Genomic DNA, 16,236 nt, shown 5'->3' with positions numbered 1-16,236 from the left:
GGGCAATCTTACACTCTGTGTCTATAATGACATTTATTTGCAGAATGAATATTTTGTACAATACTAGGATTGTGCTTTCAAATTAACCAGCTGTGCTTCTGTTGCAGCACTGCTGGGGAAGTCTATTTTGGCAAAAAGGGCAAATAAATATTTTATATTTTTGTCTCAAGTTTGGGTCTTCCAACTTGAATTGCCATTTGTGAGCTCTGCGGGATTTCTGTCTTGGTGTTCTGCATGTAGTAGGAACAAGAGACCTTTCTGATGGGTAATATCCAAAGATACATCAGAGGAGGTTATTGGAACAAAGAAACCGGGAATTTCCATATTGTATCCACAGCTAGTTTTAGTATTGTATGTTTGATCAACAACAGGAACATGTCATACTAGATCTCTTTCTTGGAAATTTGGATACAGGTAGCTAATTTACAAATTGGGAAACAACTCCCCAAGCAATCATCATGTCATTAGGTTCTATGAGATAATAGAAAAAGTCATAGATCACTCAAAGATAGAATTAATTGACTTATAAGATACCAGGGTTGATAAAATAAAAATGAAACTGTACTTGATCAAGTGAAAGAAAACTGACACGACAGTTTACAAGCAATGGCAATTTGAAATCGAAGCTTATTTGCCTCAAGTTTAGACAACCTATAGCCAACTTTTAAGTACATTTAAGTCGTCATTGGGCAAGCATATGGACGTACATGGAATAGTGTAGGTTAGTTGGGCTTCAGATTGGTATGACCGGTCAGCACAACATCGAGGGCCGAAGGGCCTGTACTGTGCTGTAATGTTCTATACTGTCTTCGCTCATCGAATGATCATTGTGGTATGAATGTCTCTCATTCCACTGGTATTTTAAGTCTGATGTCAAATCAAAATGATATCCAGATGTGGAATGACAATGTTGTCAGCAATTGAAATAAGGAGGCAATTGAATTCAAGCATCTTCACCAGCAGTAAGCTAGGAAGTTACAAGCAAAAACAAATTTGCTGGAAAAGCTCAGCAAGTCTGGCAGCATCTGTGGAAAAAATTCAGAGTTAATATTTTGGGTCAAATGGCCCTCAACTGATGGGAGCTAAGAAAATGTCCGTCTATATGTAGTCAAAAGGGTGGGGTAGGGGGTAAGGGTTAAAAGATAGGTGGGGTTAGAGCCTGAAAAGAGAGAAGAACAGTCCTGTGTCCAAGTATATGTTTGCGATAATTCGCTGATTGTTTATGGATTGCAGTCTCAAAAGTGCAATCTCTGGAGGAGAATTGAGAATCAATTAGTACTGTAGTTTTTCTCACTCTGTGCAAGTATGGCTTTGAAAGTTGCAATCAGATGTAGTGGAGTAATGATAGTAAGGTCTGTAATTTTTAAATGCAAAATCTAGTCCACTCCCACTCACAGTAAAGATGAAGCACCATAGACAGTACCTTGCTTGAGCAGAGAAATTAAAATACAATTTATAATGAAATGGAAGTCAAATCTCACTAATATAACAGAACAAAGTTAAAATGAATATTAAAAAGATGATGAAGAATGGTGCTAAGAGGAGTTTTTAAGCTTAGAGGAAATAATAAAGAACTGGAAAGGATTTTGTGAACACATGAAATTAAAATTCAAGGAAAAGTAGTTTTACTTTCAGAGAAAGAGTCTATTCTGTAAGAGGAATTGTGAACATACGAAATGAATACTTTCCGTTGTTTTTCACATTCATGCAGCCTTTGGATTAAGGGACACAGAGGCTGAGCAATTAATTAGAATGACAGTGAAGCACAGGAAGTAGCCAAGAAAATAGTGGAAAAAGTACTGAGCCCTGAGGCGTGCATTTTAGAATGCTGATAGAAGTCCACAAGAAATTAGTTGCAGTCTTTAAAAACAACCTGAGGTGTGGAGGTTGTGCCAGAGAAGTAAAGTGTTTCCACTGTAGTACCTCTGTGGATTTTGTTTTCAGAAAATGGAAGACATTAAACACAACTGTAGACTTGGCTCTAGAATAGATAGAGTGTAAGCTTCTAGAGTCTGTAATAACCCTGAAAGATGGGCATATTTATGCAAGGCGCATTTGAAATTTGAGTTCTTTGAGGAAATGGTGGAAAACCATCTCCAACTGACAGTTGCTGAAAAGGCATTCTGATAAAACCAAGCTAAATGGTACTAAAAGAGAGCATGATCGGATGACTGTAAAGTTGATTTGCAAGACGAGTAAACTGGTTTCTTGGAGGGATTTTGACATAATCCAACACTGCAAAAATATCTGTTGATTATTTGTATTTAATGAGATGTGAATTTGAGTATGTGAAGGATAAAAAGAGACTTGACTGCAACATTCCCCAGATGTCGCCTGGCAGCAATCAACTGCCAATGTTTACAGATAGCAAAAGGTCAAAGTACAGAATAATTTGGGAGCAAATAAATTTAGAAAGCTAAAACCCTTTTCCCTAATGTTCAGCAAATTAACAGAAGTTGAAGGGTCTGATGACTGGGAACTGAGACACGTGACAATCTTATTTACCCAATGCCTGTAAAATATATAATAGTTAGTATAGCATTGGTACTGAGATGAACTCCTAAAACAGGTTTAAGTTATTCTCAAATGAAAACACTGACTGCATTGCTAGCATTCCCAGCATTCCCATTCTCTTAAGTTGTAATCCTCATAGCAGCTTTCAATGGGGCTAATCTTTTAAGTACCTTTGTTAGAAGCAATATTATGTTAATCTGTATTCATTAAGAAATAGATCATCATTGTTTATCTGTAATGTATTTATCTTTAACATTGCTGGACATTAGCCGTGTGTCAGCTCATCTGGTGTTGAAACCCTCAATCGGGCCGTCATTACTCCTTAGACTTCACAAATTCATCTGATCTACCACATTCTACCTGTCAAGTTGGGACCCATCCAAGCATCCATTGACTGTGCCTTAACTCCTATTCCTATCTTATACCTTTGTTTAATGACCTATATTGTCTTCCAGTTGAGCAATGTCTTGATTTCAAAATTCTTTAACCTTGTTTTCACAACTCTCCATGGTTTCACCCCTTCCTATTTCTCTAACCACCTCTAACTTCACAACCCCCTATGATATATGTACTCCTCTAATTCTGGTATTTTTTGCATTACAAATTCTAATTTGTCCAATCATGATTGTGCATTTCATTACCTAAGCCACAAGTTGTGGATTTCCCTCCATGCATGTCTGATTCTTATTTAAAAAAAAACTTGTTAAATTCTTCCACTTTTGCATCAAGCTTTTAGTCGCCTGACCTAACATTCATTTGAATTATAATGAATCTTAAAGTTTTATGTGTCTTATATCCTAATTGCTCAGTGGTGTACAATAAACTAACTACAGGCCACCAAGGCTAACTGGCTGGGGTGACAAATTTCAAAGTTTGCGGATCGCATGCAACTCAAATATTGTGAACTGTGGCAACAATAGTGTATCATTTTGAAAATACTCGAGCAAGTTGAAGAACTGGGCGGGCAAATGAAATTTAATGCAGAACAGACTGACGTGATTCATTTTGGGAGAGAATATGGAATGGAATTATGAAATGATGGTACAATTCTCATAGCATTCAAGACCAAGAGACTGGAGAGTTTAATCTGCATAAATTATTAAAGTGGCAGCTAAGATTGAACAAGTGTTTTAACAAAATCAATTTAATATATGCTTTATAAATAGGGATATGGAGCATAATAGCAGCAAATGTATGAAAACCTGTATAAAACTGGTTTGACCTCAACTGAGTACTGTGACCAAAATTTAGGAAGGATATAATAGCATTAGACAATGTGCAGAATAGATTCATAACAATTACTCTGGGGTTAAAGAACTTTGGGGAAGCAGTAGTGTCGTGGTTATGTCACTAAACTAATAATCCAGAACCACAAGTTAATGTTCTGGAGTCCTGAGTTCAAATCCCACCATGGCAGATGGTGGAATTAGAATTCAGTACAAACCTCTAATTAAAAGAAAACTAGTCGAATGGCACCCATGTTGATTGTTGTAAAAAAACCCATTTGGTGCAAATAATATTACTTCAGGTAAAGAAATCAACTGTCTTATTTAATTGGACTTGTATTTGTCTCCAGACTGATTAGCAATATTGTTGACCTAAAGCTGCACTTTAGGCAATTAACAATGGACAATAAATGCTACGCTAACCATTTATACCTGCATTCCATGAACAAGTGCTATGTAGAAAGATTGGAGTACCTGGGCTGTCTTGCTTAGAGAAGAGAAAGTTGAAAGGAAATTGGTTCGACATTCAATCATTAGATTTGCAGAATAGCTAAAAAGTAACTTCCTATTGGTGGAATGATCAAGAATCAAAACTCTTAAATTTAAGGTCAGTGGTGAAAGAAACTGTGATGCAAGGGAAATTATTTTTGTGGTGGCTGATTAGGATCTGAATGCATTGCTTGACAGAGTGGTGGAGGTTATTTGAATCGTAACATTCAAATAAGAATTGGATCATCTAAGAAGGCAAGTTTTGCAGTTCTAATTGGAAAATGCAAGGGAGCCAGGAGAGGCAAGCTGAGATAGTTGACTGCTTCTTCACTGAGAAAGTGAGGACTGCAGATGCTTGAGATCAGAGCTGAAAATGTGTTGCTGGAAAAGCGCAGCAGGTCAGGCAGCATCCAAGGAGCCGGAGAATTGACGTTTCGGGCATGAACCCTTCTTCAGGAATGAGGAAAGTGTGCCAAGCAGGTTTACTTCTCCACTGAAACCATTCTATTACTCATTGCCTACTTGCCACTTATTCTTGTTATCTGTGCATGATCAGTTTCATTGAATTCCTTTTATGTAGGTAGTTTATTTTAATGCTTTAGAGATATCTGTGTATGTGAATGAGCAATCAACTGTGCCAATAACTGGCTGCCATCCCTGCCTGAGCACTTCAGTTTTCATATTCTCAGCTATCTCTGGTGCTGCTGAATTTTGAGCACTAACCTTAATGAGTGCCATCTTAATGATGTGTCATTTCAGTCAGAAAAAGACATGCGTGCTTAATTATATGCTATTTATGTTTATTTTGACGCTTATGTAGAGTAGTACTTTCCTCTCATTTTTAAGTTTTTTTTCCTGAAGCACTGGGTGATTAACTAATAAAATGTTGTCATTCATCCTTCCTGTTGTGAACTAAAGGCAGAAGGGGATGGATTATGGAACCTGGTCCATAACAGCATCAAAATAAGGCTTTGATATTAGGTGCAGAAAACTTTTTTTTTCTGCAAGTTCATAGATTCCTAGAATCCCGACAAGGTGGAGACGGGCCATTTGGCCCAACAAGTTCACTCCAACCCTCCAAAGAGTAACCCACCCAGACCCGTTCCCCTACCCTATTACTCTACATTTATCCCAAACTAATGCATCTAATCCACACATCCCTGAACACTGCAGGCAATTTAGCATGGCCAGTTCACCTACCTACACATCTTTGGATTGTGGGAAGAAACTGGAGCACCTGGTAGAAACGCACATGGGGAGAATGTGCAAACTTCACACACAGTCGCCTGAGGCTGGAATGAAATCTGGGTTTCTGGTGCTGTGAGGCAACAGTGCTAACCACTGAGCCACCATGCTGTTCTCCAAATAGTTGGTCAAATTTTGACTAACATTTTGTTCCATTAGATTGAATCTCCCATTTTATCAAAGCTGCTGTTAACAGGCATTTGCAAGAAATCCAGCCCTTGCAAAAATAAATACAGAACCTTCAAGAGGCACAAGCATAAAGTTTGGTTGCCCTGTACTAATATAAAGCATCTTTTGAAGAATATGGAGTGTGGCTCTCATGAAGCAATTGTTGTTGAACAGCTAGGGACACATTTAAAGAGAGGCTTCAGTTTTAGCAAAGTAAATTTTTGGTTGCAACCCCCTACCCTAGTGTGGAACCTCGAAGAAATCTGCAATGTGCTGTGAATTGAAATAAACAAAGCACAACAGCGAATTTGAGCAGGACTGGTGAAGCTGAGCATCACCCTCTGAACACAGTTGTGGCTGGTTTATTAACTTACAACAAAACACAGCTGCAATAGCTAGAATGATGGATGTTCCAGTAGTGAAGATGACTAAACCACTAATGCAGGGCTTTGTGGGCTTAAGTTGCATGAAATATACATGAAAAATGGTACTTTGGGCTCTTAGACCTCTGGGGCATGTAATTCATGATTTTATTTTGTTCAGTATTTGCCTAAGTTGGTGTCACAAGGGTTAAAGCACTTTCCTTCAGCGTGTGCAACCTGCTTTTGGATCATGCGAATACTAGTTGGGCACTTGCAGTCTCTGGCTGTTGAGGGATCTCAATTGAAATTAAAGACATGTTATTGTGATTTATATTCAACTGCCAAGGGTCAACTACTCAACATCTTGTAAGTTGAAAAAAAGAGTATGTTTGACATTAAGATTTTATAATGACCAGTATAAAGACAAGTGCAGCTGTGCTTTTGGTGTATAATTGGAAACCGATTAAGATTGGGATTGAAGTGCATTTAGAATTTTTCCATGCTTTATCCCCCCTTTGAAAAGTGTTGACCTTTGTGTCATTCTGAGCAATATGTTAGAAATTTCCATTCTTATTGGCAACCAAAACCTTGTAAAAATTTCCTTTTTATTTAAGTTTGATCCTTACTGCTGACTGCTGCTATACTTTTCAATTAGAGTATATGGTAGGTGGAATGTAGCTGTACCTGACCCAGCCCTTAACTTCTCATAAGCATTTCCTGACCAGGATGCAAGAATGACTTGTATATTTACCAGCCTTGGAATGCAAAAGATAGATTTTACAAGTCTTGCTGCTGCCTGATTGTTTTATTTATAATTCTTTGAAAGACTGGGTTGCAAGGAGATCACAGCTGGAAATTAAATATTCAGGAATATGTGACTTTTCAAAAGGACAGAGAGGAAGGAGTTGGTGGGATGGCATTGTTGGCATGGATGTAATAAGTACAACAGCAAGAAATAATATTGGATCAGATGATGTAGCGTCCATATTCGTGGATGTAAGTAATAAAAAGGGAAAGAAGACGCTAATAGGTATTGTCTACAGGATGCTGAACAATACCTATATGATGGGATTGGGGGGGCGGGGGGGAGGGGGGGAAATGCAGAATATATTAGGAGATAATGAGGGCATGTACCAAAGGCAGTATGTTAATCATGGTGACTTTGAATATTCATATAGATTGGGGTAAATTGCCAGAAGAAGCCATAAGGAACAATTTAGTATGCATTTGGGTTATTTCATAGGACAAGATATTGTGAATCTAATCAAGGATCAGGCTCTTTTGGATATCTGATATGTATTGTGGCAGGTTTAATAAATAATGTCAAGGTAAACAAGCCCCTAAGAAATCATGACCATAGCATAGTAGAATTTAACATTGAATTTGAGATGCAAGAACTTGAATTGGGGCAAATTGTCCTCAACATAAATAAGGGTAATTACAAAGAAATGAGGGCAGAGCTGGATGAAGTGGACTTGGAAAGGAATTTAGCAGACTATTGATGAGCAACGGCTGACATTTAGGGAAAGAGTTTGTTGCTCACAGAAATCACAAATGCCAGTGAGGAAGAAGAATTCTGAGAAGGATAGGAAAACCATGATTAACCAGAGAAATTAAGGATTGCATCCGTTTGAAAGAAAAGCACAATGTGATAAAGTTTAGTGGAAAGCCAGAGAAATAGGAAAGTTTTTTTTAAAAAAAAAATAACCAAAGAAAAAGGAGAAAATCAACATTGAGGGTAATCTTGCAACTGTTAGCAAGATGGACAGGAAGAGTTTTATTAAATATATGAAAAGAAAAAGAGAAACCAAAGCAAACAGAGGCCCCTTGGAGAATGATGCTGGGGAAATAACTATATAGAACCAGGAAATGGCAGAGGAGCTGAATATTGTAAATACTTTTGTGTAATTCTTCACAGTAGAACATACTAATAGCATTCCAAAATTACTAAAGATGGCAAAAGGAAGAGTGAAAATAAAGACAGCACTTGTCCCTAGACTCCAGTCCCGAGTGCTCAGGAAACAAATGGGGCTGAAATTCGGGCCTAATGGGATGCATCTTAGAATATCAAAGAATGTAGTCATAGAGAAAACGGATGCTTTGACGAATCCATAGATTTTGGAAATGTTCCAAAAGATTGGAAAATTGTCAATGCAATATATTTATTTAAAAGGAATTTCAAAAAAAGAGTGAGTCTAGGCCAGTTAGCTCAACATCTGTTATTTGGAAAATGTTAGTCTATTATCAAGGATGTAATAGCTGCACTTATGATCATGGCTGCAAGCCAGCAAAGCTTCATTAAGAGGAAATCATTCCTGACAAATTTACTATCATCCTTTTTTAGGAGGTAACAATTTGAGTTGCTTGTGAGTTGCTTTTAAAGCTGCAATGTGATGCAACAAAACCTCTTCACAAAGTGAACTGAAGCTAAGTTGATCTTGCTCACACCACGGAAAGTTGGGCCAAGTTGAGTCTGAATGAGAAATTGAATTGCAGGAATCTATCCACCACCCCAATCCCTACCCCCATCTCCCCACTGTGTTCTGAATTCAGCAGTTAGCAGTTACTTGTCTGAGGGTTTATAGTTGAGCTGTTCTGGGGTAGAATTTCATTGAACTGCTTCACCGTGTGTGAATCAGGGCTAATTAGTAAACTGTGTGATTTCTAGCACCCTTGCACCCCACTTTTAGGGTCATTTACCTATTAAGTCCTAAGAAAGTGAATATTTTAAAAGGTGAGCTGATGTTTTCAGTATATTTCGCTAACTTCTGGTTAAACGCTTTCAAACTATACAGCCACTTCTGAAAATACTTTTTTTGTCAACTTTGAAAGAAGGAAACGTAAAGCCAGCTGAAGATTTTGCTGGGATCAGTGCAACATTTAAGGGAATCTATTTTACCATTATAATTAATGCAGAATCTTTTAGTTCGGTTCGGTAGGACTTCTTGCATCAGAAATAAAGATAAAATATTTTTGAGAGTTTTCCCACTCGTTGCTTTCCTCACCCAAACCCTTAATGTAAGTGAGTGCCTGGTGTCAGCCAGCCAGCCACCTTGGAGGATCAGGGGGAGAACAGATGACCAGCTTGACTGAAATAGTAGTTGTTGATTCAGTACTTGTTTCTATTTATAGGGGCAACATTGTAAAATATGTCATACGAATAAGGTATTGGTTGAATGGTGCCAATTGATTGCAAAGAGGATTTTCACAAAATGGTGGCATGTGCAATCATTCATCCAGTAGTGTGCTGGCACTAATTGGACATCTGCGCATAGCTGCTGCTTCAGAGGAAATCTGGTGCATGCAGTTCCTATATGGCAAATTTTATGAAAATCTTCTTCACTGCTTCCCCACCCCAATACTAACAAAGTATAAACTGGACAAATTCTGTACCAAGATGGAGTTAGTAGGCACTTGAGAGACATCACTAATTTGAAACCACACCAGCCTTCAAAACACGCCATTTCATTCTGTCATTTTCATATCTGAACACTTTTCCCAACCAACAGTGGTATCGAGCACCTCCATCATTAAGAACGTATTCCTGAAGTAAATCTCTTTTTCTCCCAAGAAACGCACTTTGACTATGAGATTGAAGCTGCCTTGTATTAAGTTTGCAGTGATATTGTAAATGCTGAGGACCAGTAGCTAGTTTTATTGCTTCTGGCCATGCGAGGTCTGACTGTATAGCTTCTTGGTTAAGTTACTGTGCTGTATGTCAGAGTTACAATTATATAGTACTGGAGGTAGGCCAATATTATTATTGTTATCTTGTACTTTTGCAACATGGTTTAAATGAAGTTTTTCTGATTGATTATCATTACAGCCAGTGACTGTGACACTGTCACTTCAGTATAAATCTCTGTCATGTTCTTGACCATTTTGTGTTCTAGACATTTAGAACTGGATTAAGACCACTTAAACTCATTCTGTATATAATCTTTCACAACTGATGAAGATAAAGGATACTTTCAACTCATTAGTTGGAATTGTAATCATCCAAACAGCCAATTCTGTCTAAAGTGACTAAAGGTTTTCCAGACGTTAATTTCTGGAACAGGGTTGCTTTAATAGTCAAGTTTTTTTGCTTTCCAACTTTGTGATACCTTTTGGAGGAAAGGCATCATCTGGAGAAAAACTAAATAATTGAAATCAGAAGTTAATTGATTTCATCATTAGTCTTCACTGAGTTAATAGGTCTCAACAGAGGCCTTTCGCTTGACCACCGTGGTGTTGGCTGAAGGAAGCTAACAGTCACCCTGTGCTCCCATTCCTGTGTAACTCCTCCTGTGACTTCAGTTCAGTGAAGAGTTGAATTATGGTACTCTCTACAGAGAAGACAGATTGCTAAAATGTCATGTCTATGATCATATCTTAAGAATGGTCAGTTAAATAAGAGAGGTTATGATTCCACAGATCATCTTGACACTAAGTGATGAAAAGGAGAGGTAGAATATGGAATAATATTCTTGTCTCAACTGGTTTTTTTGTTTTTTTTTGCTTTAGGTCAAGAAGTAGTTTTCAAATGCCTTGGCGAAGGGATACTTGAGAATGCATTTCAAGGATATAATGCTTGCATCTTTGCCTATGGGCAGACAGGTAAGATGTATGATATTTGAATTGGTAGATTTCAAGATAGGTGGGCTTGACGCAGTGTTGCATTAAATTTAATTGTTGAAATTGAATCATCATTGTCAAGATACTGATCAACCATTTAAAGTGCCGGGCTGTAAATCATATTGCAGAGGAACCTCAATTATCCGAATATCGGATTCTCCGAAGGAGATCTTGAGGTCCGAATAGAAACATTATATCAAAGACGTGTTTCCGACACTGGTCGCATCTTTTGTTTACAATGATTAAAAGTGAACTCGGCTTGCTGAAATGCTGCCGAGAACAGTCCTGGACATCAATGGGAGCCCAGGCACCATCTCCAAATGACTGACCACCTGCCCTCTCTCTCTCTCTCTCTCTCTCCCCCCAACACGTTCCATGGAATTCTACACTGGCATGTACCCTAAACCCCACTTCCTCAGACAACCTTTCCAACATTGTCCCGTAGAGGGCAAAGGAGGAACCTATCAAAAAGTTACTGTAAAAAGTGGCATGTGTGCGCGCATGTGCTATTTGGAGGCTCACTCCCCAAAAGGCAGCAGTCTTGTTGTTCATGTCCAGTCCAGCTGCCCCGGAGAGGGGGTTATTGTGCACGGTGGGGTGGGGGGGGTGGTGGGGCGGCGGGCGTGGTTTTAGACAGAGTTGTGGGGGCAGGCAGATGCATAGGGGGCAGGGTTGGGGGCAGGGGCTCACACGCAGTGTGCTGCTGCCTAGTCTCCTGAACAGGGAGCGGACTTAACAGAAAACTCTGAGCCCCAGAGGAAAGGCATTGAATCAGTTAACCAAATAATCAATTATCCGAATGAAATAGTGCCCACCAATCTCGTTCGGATAATCGAGGTTCCTCTGGTTTAGGTCGCAATTGCCGTAGAAGCTCAGAGCATGTGGAAGACTATTCAACTCACTTAGTCTGTGCCAACTCTTTGTGAGAACATTCCAGAACTAATAACCGTGCCACACTTTTTTTCTCATTGCCATGAATTTTGTTCGTTTCAGATATTTATTCAAAATTCTCTTAAATATAATAGATATTGTCTCAGAATCTGTGGCACTACATTCCCATCTGCATTAAAACATTTCTCCTAACATCTCTTTACTCTGTTAAAGTTTTAAATTGAATGCATCTTGTAATTGGCCCTCAATTGTAGGAAAATTTGCCTTGTTCAGGTGATTGAAACTTTTTCTAAATAAACTGTATGACTCTCTTCATGGCTGCCTCAGTGGAAATAATTAATTATCTCAGAATCCTCTAGTTCCAAATCTCTGACATTTTAATAAATCTGCACTGTATGTTGCCTGTAGTTTGTATGGTTGTTATAATGGGGACCTAAAACTGCAACAGAATTGTGTGCTGTATAAATTCGTTCAGAGTTAATTACTGTTACTCATTTATGCCACTTTTTTCAAAACTCAAATCATTTTTTAAACTTTATATTTAAAAAAACCTCAAACTTGAGAGAATTATTCAAATCTTTTATTGTTCACATTTATCCATACTATTCAGCCCCTTTCCATTGAGTATGCCCACCTATTCCTTATGTTTCTTCCTGAATATATTGCTTCACATTCTTGTGCATGATTTTGCATCTGCCACCTAATTGCTTATTCCAGCTATTCATCTCCAAGTCTTTTGCAGACTGCATTGCTATTTGTCAGACTTGTCCTTCTGTCTTGCATGAAAACAGGGGATTATTTTCTCTTATATTCTAGTAGATCTAGAACATGATCTGTTTACTTTGCTATCAGGTCAGCTACACCGATGTCATTTGACGATTACAGAAGTATACTTGAGATATTGAAACTTTGTGGTTTTCTCTGCAGACTGCAATAATTTGTACCCAATTATTTTTAAAGACTCCCCTGGCATTAAGAAGTAATTTTATACTTGTGCTGGATGAACCGAGGCATTGTCTTAGAATGTTGAACCTCTCCTTGTGACACTGTCCTCTGTTACTTAGTTTTGTCTTTGAGCTACCTCCAGAACCAATATTCATTCCTTGCATCTTAGTCTGCTTGGAACTGGAGTGTTGGGTTTGTGCTTTAAGAGCAGAGTATGCCAATGAGCCAAGGGATAGGATGATTCCACGTGACCGGTCACCATGAGGAGTCCAAGCAGTAGCATATTAGAATAAGGACATATGCAAAGTTAAAAATCAGACAACACCAGGTTATAGTTCCAACAGGTTTAATTGAAAGCACACTAGCTTTCGGAGTGCTGCTCCTTCATCAGGTGGAGAGGTTTGATAAACTTTGACCTTTCTGTCAGCATGGGTGGCAGTCACATGACATTATAGTGTACATAGAAGTTAAAAAGTTGCATATAAAAGAAAAAAAAACATTACTTTAGACTAAATAACCAAGGTTCAAATGAGGAAAAGAAAAAATTAGAACAGATGTCACAAAGTTCTTCAGACAGAATGACTACAACCACCTGAAAGCTAGTGTGCTTTCAATTAAACCTGTTGGACTATAACCTGATGTTGTGTGATTTTTAACTTTTGTACACCCCAGTCCAACACTGGCATCTCCAAATCATGGCGTATACAAAGCTTGTAGTCACACACAAAAATATCAGTCAGCCAGTGTAAAATTTTCAAGTAAGTTGAACCTATGTTATTTGCCAATCCAACACGAGAGTATTAGTTCTATGTTGATGAAAACATCACAAGAAACGAACTAGAGAGAGAATAGGACCCTGAAGAACCAAACTGTACATGTGGAACAGCAGGAGATGGGCAAGGTCCTCGATGAATATCTCCCTTCTGTGTTTACTGTGGAAGAAATACTCGAAAGAAAGCGAACCTATCAGGCAACTTTTTTTAACGCATATGGAATGAGCTGCCCAACAGAAGTGGTTGAGGCGGGTGCACTAACAACATTTAAAAGTTGTTTGGACAAATTCTTCTCAACCTTTCCTATCCATGTATATGAGCTAAATTCAGGGGAATGGGGTTAGCATAGATGGACATTTTGGTCAGCATGGACCAGTTTTAGCCAAAGAACCGGTCTCTGTGCTGTAGGACTGTATGACTCTAAACGTGCCTTTTTCTTGTGTACGTAGGTTCGGGAAAGTCTTTCTCGATGATGGGCAGTGTTGACGTACCAGGCCTTATACCTCGTCTTTGTGGTGCATTGTTTGGAAGAGTCTCCAAAGAGGAAAGTGAATCTCACACATTTAAAGTAGAAGTGTCATATATGGAGATCTATAATGAAAAGGTGCGGGATCTCCTGGATCCAAAAGGGTAAGTACTAACTGAAAATCTTGTCTCAGTTGATTTTAACTGTTACCTTTTTGAGAAATTAACAATCCCAATGACTGGATATTTAACCTTTTATCTTATATAGAAGGTTAAACAATCATTCAGTGCAGTAATGATGTTACTGAACTGTGAATAGTGATAAAGCACATTAAACTGAAATGCACTATAGCAACACTTCAATACTTTCTCTTTCTAATTTTCCCTTTTAAAAATTTCCTGTCATTAAATTTACCAGGAGGTTTTCCTGTGTTCTTTTGTTAAGGTGGTTAACTATTTGTGAAATGTAAATTCAACTCATTAATAAATCTGGAATTAAAAACTAGTGACAGTGTCAATGAAACTATTGTCAGTTGTTAAAATTTATCTAGGTCACAAATGGCTTTTGGGGATGGAAATCTGCTGTCCTTACCTGGTCTGGTTGATATGTAATTGTAGACCATTGACCTTAATTCCCTACAAAATGGCAAAGCAAGTTATTCATTTGTACAAAATTGCTACATGTTGAAAAGGAATAGAAGAAGTCAGGCCATCAGGTATCAACCTAAGCAGCAAAAATGACAACAGCACACCCAGACCTAATGAGCTTGTGAACATCCAGGGACCTTTGCAAAATTGGGAGAGTTGTCCCACAGGACAGTCGAGCATGAGCCTGACCGTCATACTCATGCAATCATACCTTACAGAAAATATCTCAGACAAATCCTGAAGAGTCATGTTGGACTCAATGTTACGGTGTATAGTCCTGGTCGGTCTGCTAATATCCCCCTCCCACTCCGTCAAGGACATGCAGGTCCTGGGCCGTCTCCACTGCCAAACCGTTCCCATCCAATGCCTGGAGGAAGAACGCCTCATATTCCGATTTGGGACTCTGCAACCACGTTGGATAAATGTGGATTTCAACAGCTTCCTTTTTTCCCCCCCTGTCTCTTCTCCACCCCCACCCCTCCCGCATTATCCCAGTCCCAAGCCACCAACTCAGCACTGCCCTCCAGACCTGTCCATCACTCCCCCCTCTGACCTATCACCTTTTCCCTCACCTTCATCCACCTAGAGCTTTCTCAGTTACCTTGCTCTCCAATCCCACCCCCACCCCTCTGTTCTATCTCCTAGCCCCCGACCCACAAACCTTTATTCCTGAAGGGCTTATATCTGAAATGTCGATTCTCCTGCTCCTCGGGTGCTGCGTGACTTGCTCTGCTTTTCCAGCAACACAGTGTTGACTCTGATCTCCAGCATCTGCAGTCCTCCCCTTCTCCTATTGGAAAGATATCATTACTTTGGAGAGGGTGCAGAAAAGATTTACCAGGCTGTTACTAGGACTAGAAGATTTGAATTATAAGGAGAGGCTGGATAAGCTGGGACTTTTTCACTGGAGCGTAGGAGTTTGAGGAGTGACCTTTATAGAGGTTTATAAAATCATGAGGGATGTATGTAAGATGAATGGCAGGTGTCTTTTCCTTCGGGTGGGCGAGTTCAAAACTAGGGGTGTTTAATTTTACGGTGAAAGGAGACAGATATAAAAAGGACCCGAGGGGCAACACTTTCACACATAAGGTGGTTTGTGTATGGAATGAACTGCCAGAGGAAGTGGTGGATGCAGGTAAGGTTAAAAGGGACTTGGACGGTACATGAATAGGAAGGATTTAGAGGGATATGAGTCAAACATAGACGGATGGAGCTTGTTAAGTTCAGGGAACTGGTCAGACCCAAGGGTCTGTTTATATGCTGTATGACTCTACAACTTAACACTGTCTTCCAGGTTTCGTCTCACCAATGCCCTGCACAGCTGCAGTAATACCTCCTTGCTCCTTTGTTGATTTCACCTTGCAATGGAAACCAGCACACCATTTTGTTTTCTAACTCCCTGCTGCATGTACATGCTTTCAGTGGCTACTGTGCAATGACACTCAGGTCCCTTTGTACCTAAACATTTCCTAATCTCGCATTCTTAAAGCAATAGTATGCCATTCTTTCTTTTTAAAACTGAACTGGATCATTTTACACCTCTACATGGCAGATGCGGTATAACATTGTTTTGCCAACACGCTCACCTTTTGAATGCCTTGAAACATGTTTACTTCCTTGTCATCAAACTCCATTCCTCCTTGTTTTATACTATCAGCAAATGTGGAAATATTATTTTTAATTATATTAAATAGATATATCAATGATTTCATGGAGGGAATTTAAAAATATATATGATCCTTGTGGGACCTGTTATGATCCCAACTGTTGTTGTGACAGAACAGGTCAGATTCCAGACCGAAATATGGCTTGATATATTCTATTGTTTATGATAGATATTTTTTAATGGCTTTGAAAAGGTGGACTTTTACTGAAACACAAATACACAATGCT

General features: G+C 38.9%; 1 protein-coding gene across 7 annotated transcripts in view; it reads left to right on the top strand.

Moving 5' to 3' along the window:
* kif13a (kinesin family member 13A) overlaps nt 1-16,236 on the top strand; it is a 319,077-nt gene that overhangs the window by 143,925 nt on the left and 158,916 nt on the right. For all 7 annotated transcript variants that reach the window (XM_072560889.1, XM_072560887.1, XM_072560888.1 and 4 more), the window contains exons 5-6: nt 10,511-10,603; nt 13,680-13,860. In XM_072560889.1, the coding sequence (XP_072416990.1) occupies nt 10,511-10,603; nt 13,680-13,860 (274 nt within the window). The remainder of the gene's footprint in view (nt 1-10,510; nt 10,604-13,679; nt 13,861-16,236) is intronic.

This window comes from Chiloscyllium punctatum, chromosome 41 (assembly GCF_047496795.1).
Source record: "Chiloscyllium punctatum isolate Juve2018m chromosome 41, sChiPun1.3, whole genome shotgun sequence".
Taxonomy (NCBI): domain Eukaryota; kingdom Metazoa; phylum Chordata; class Chondrichthyes; order Orectolobiformes; family Hemiscylliidae; genus Chiloscyllium; species Chiloscyllium punctatum.
This window is presented reverse-complemented; position numbering and strand designations above follow the sequence as displayed.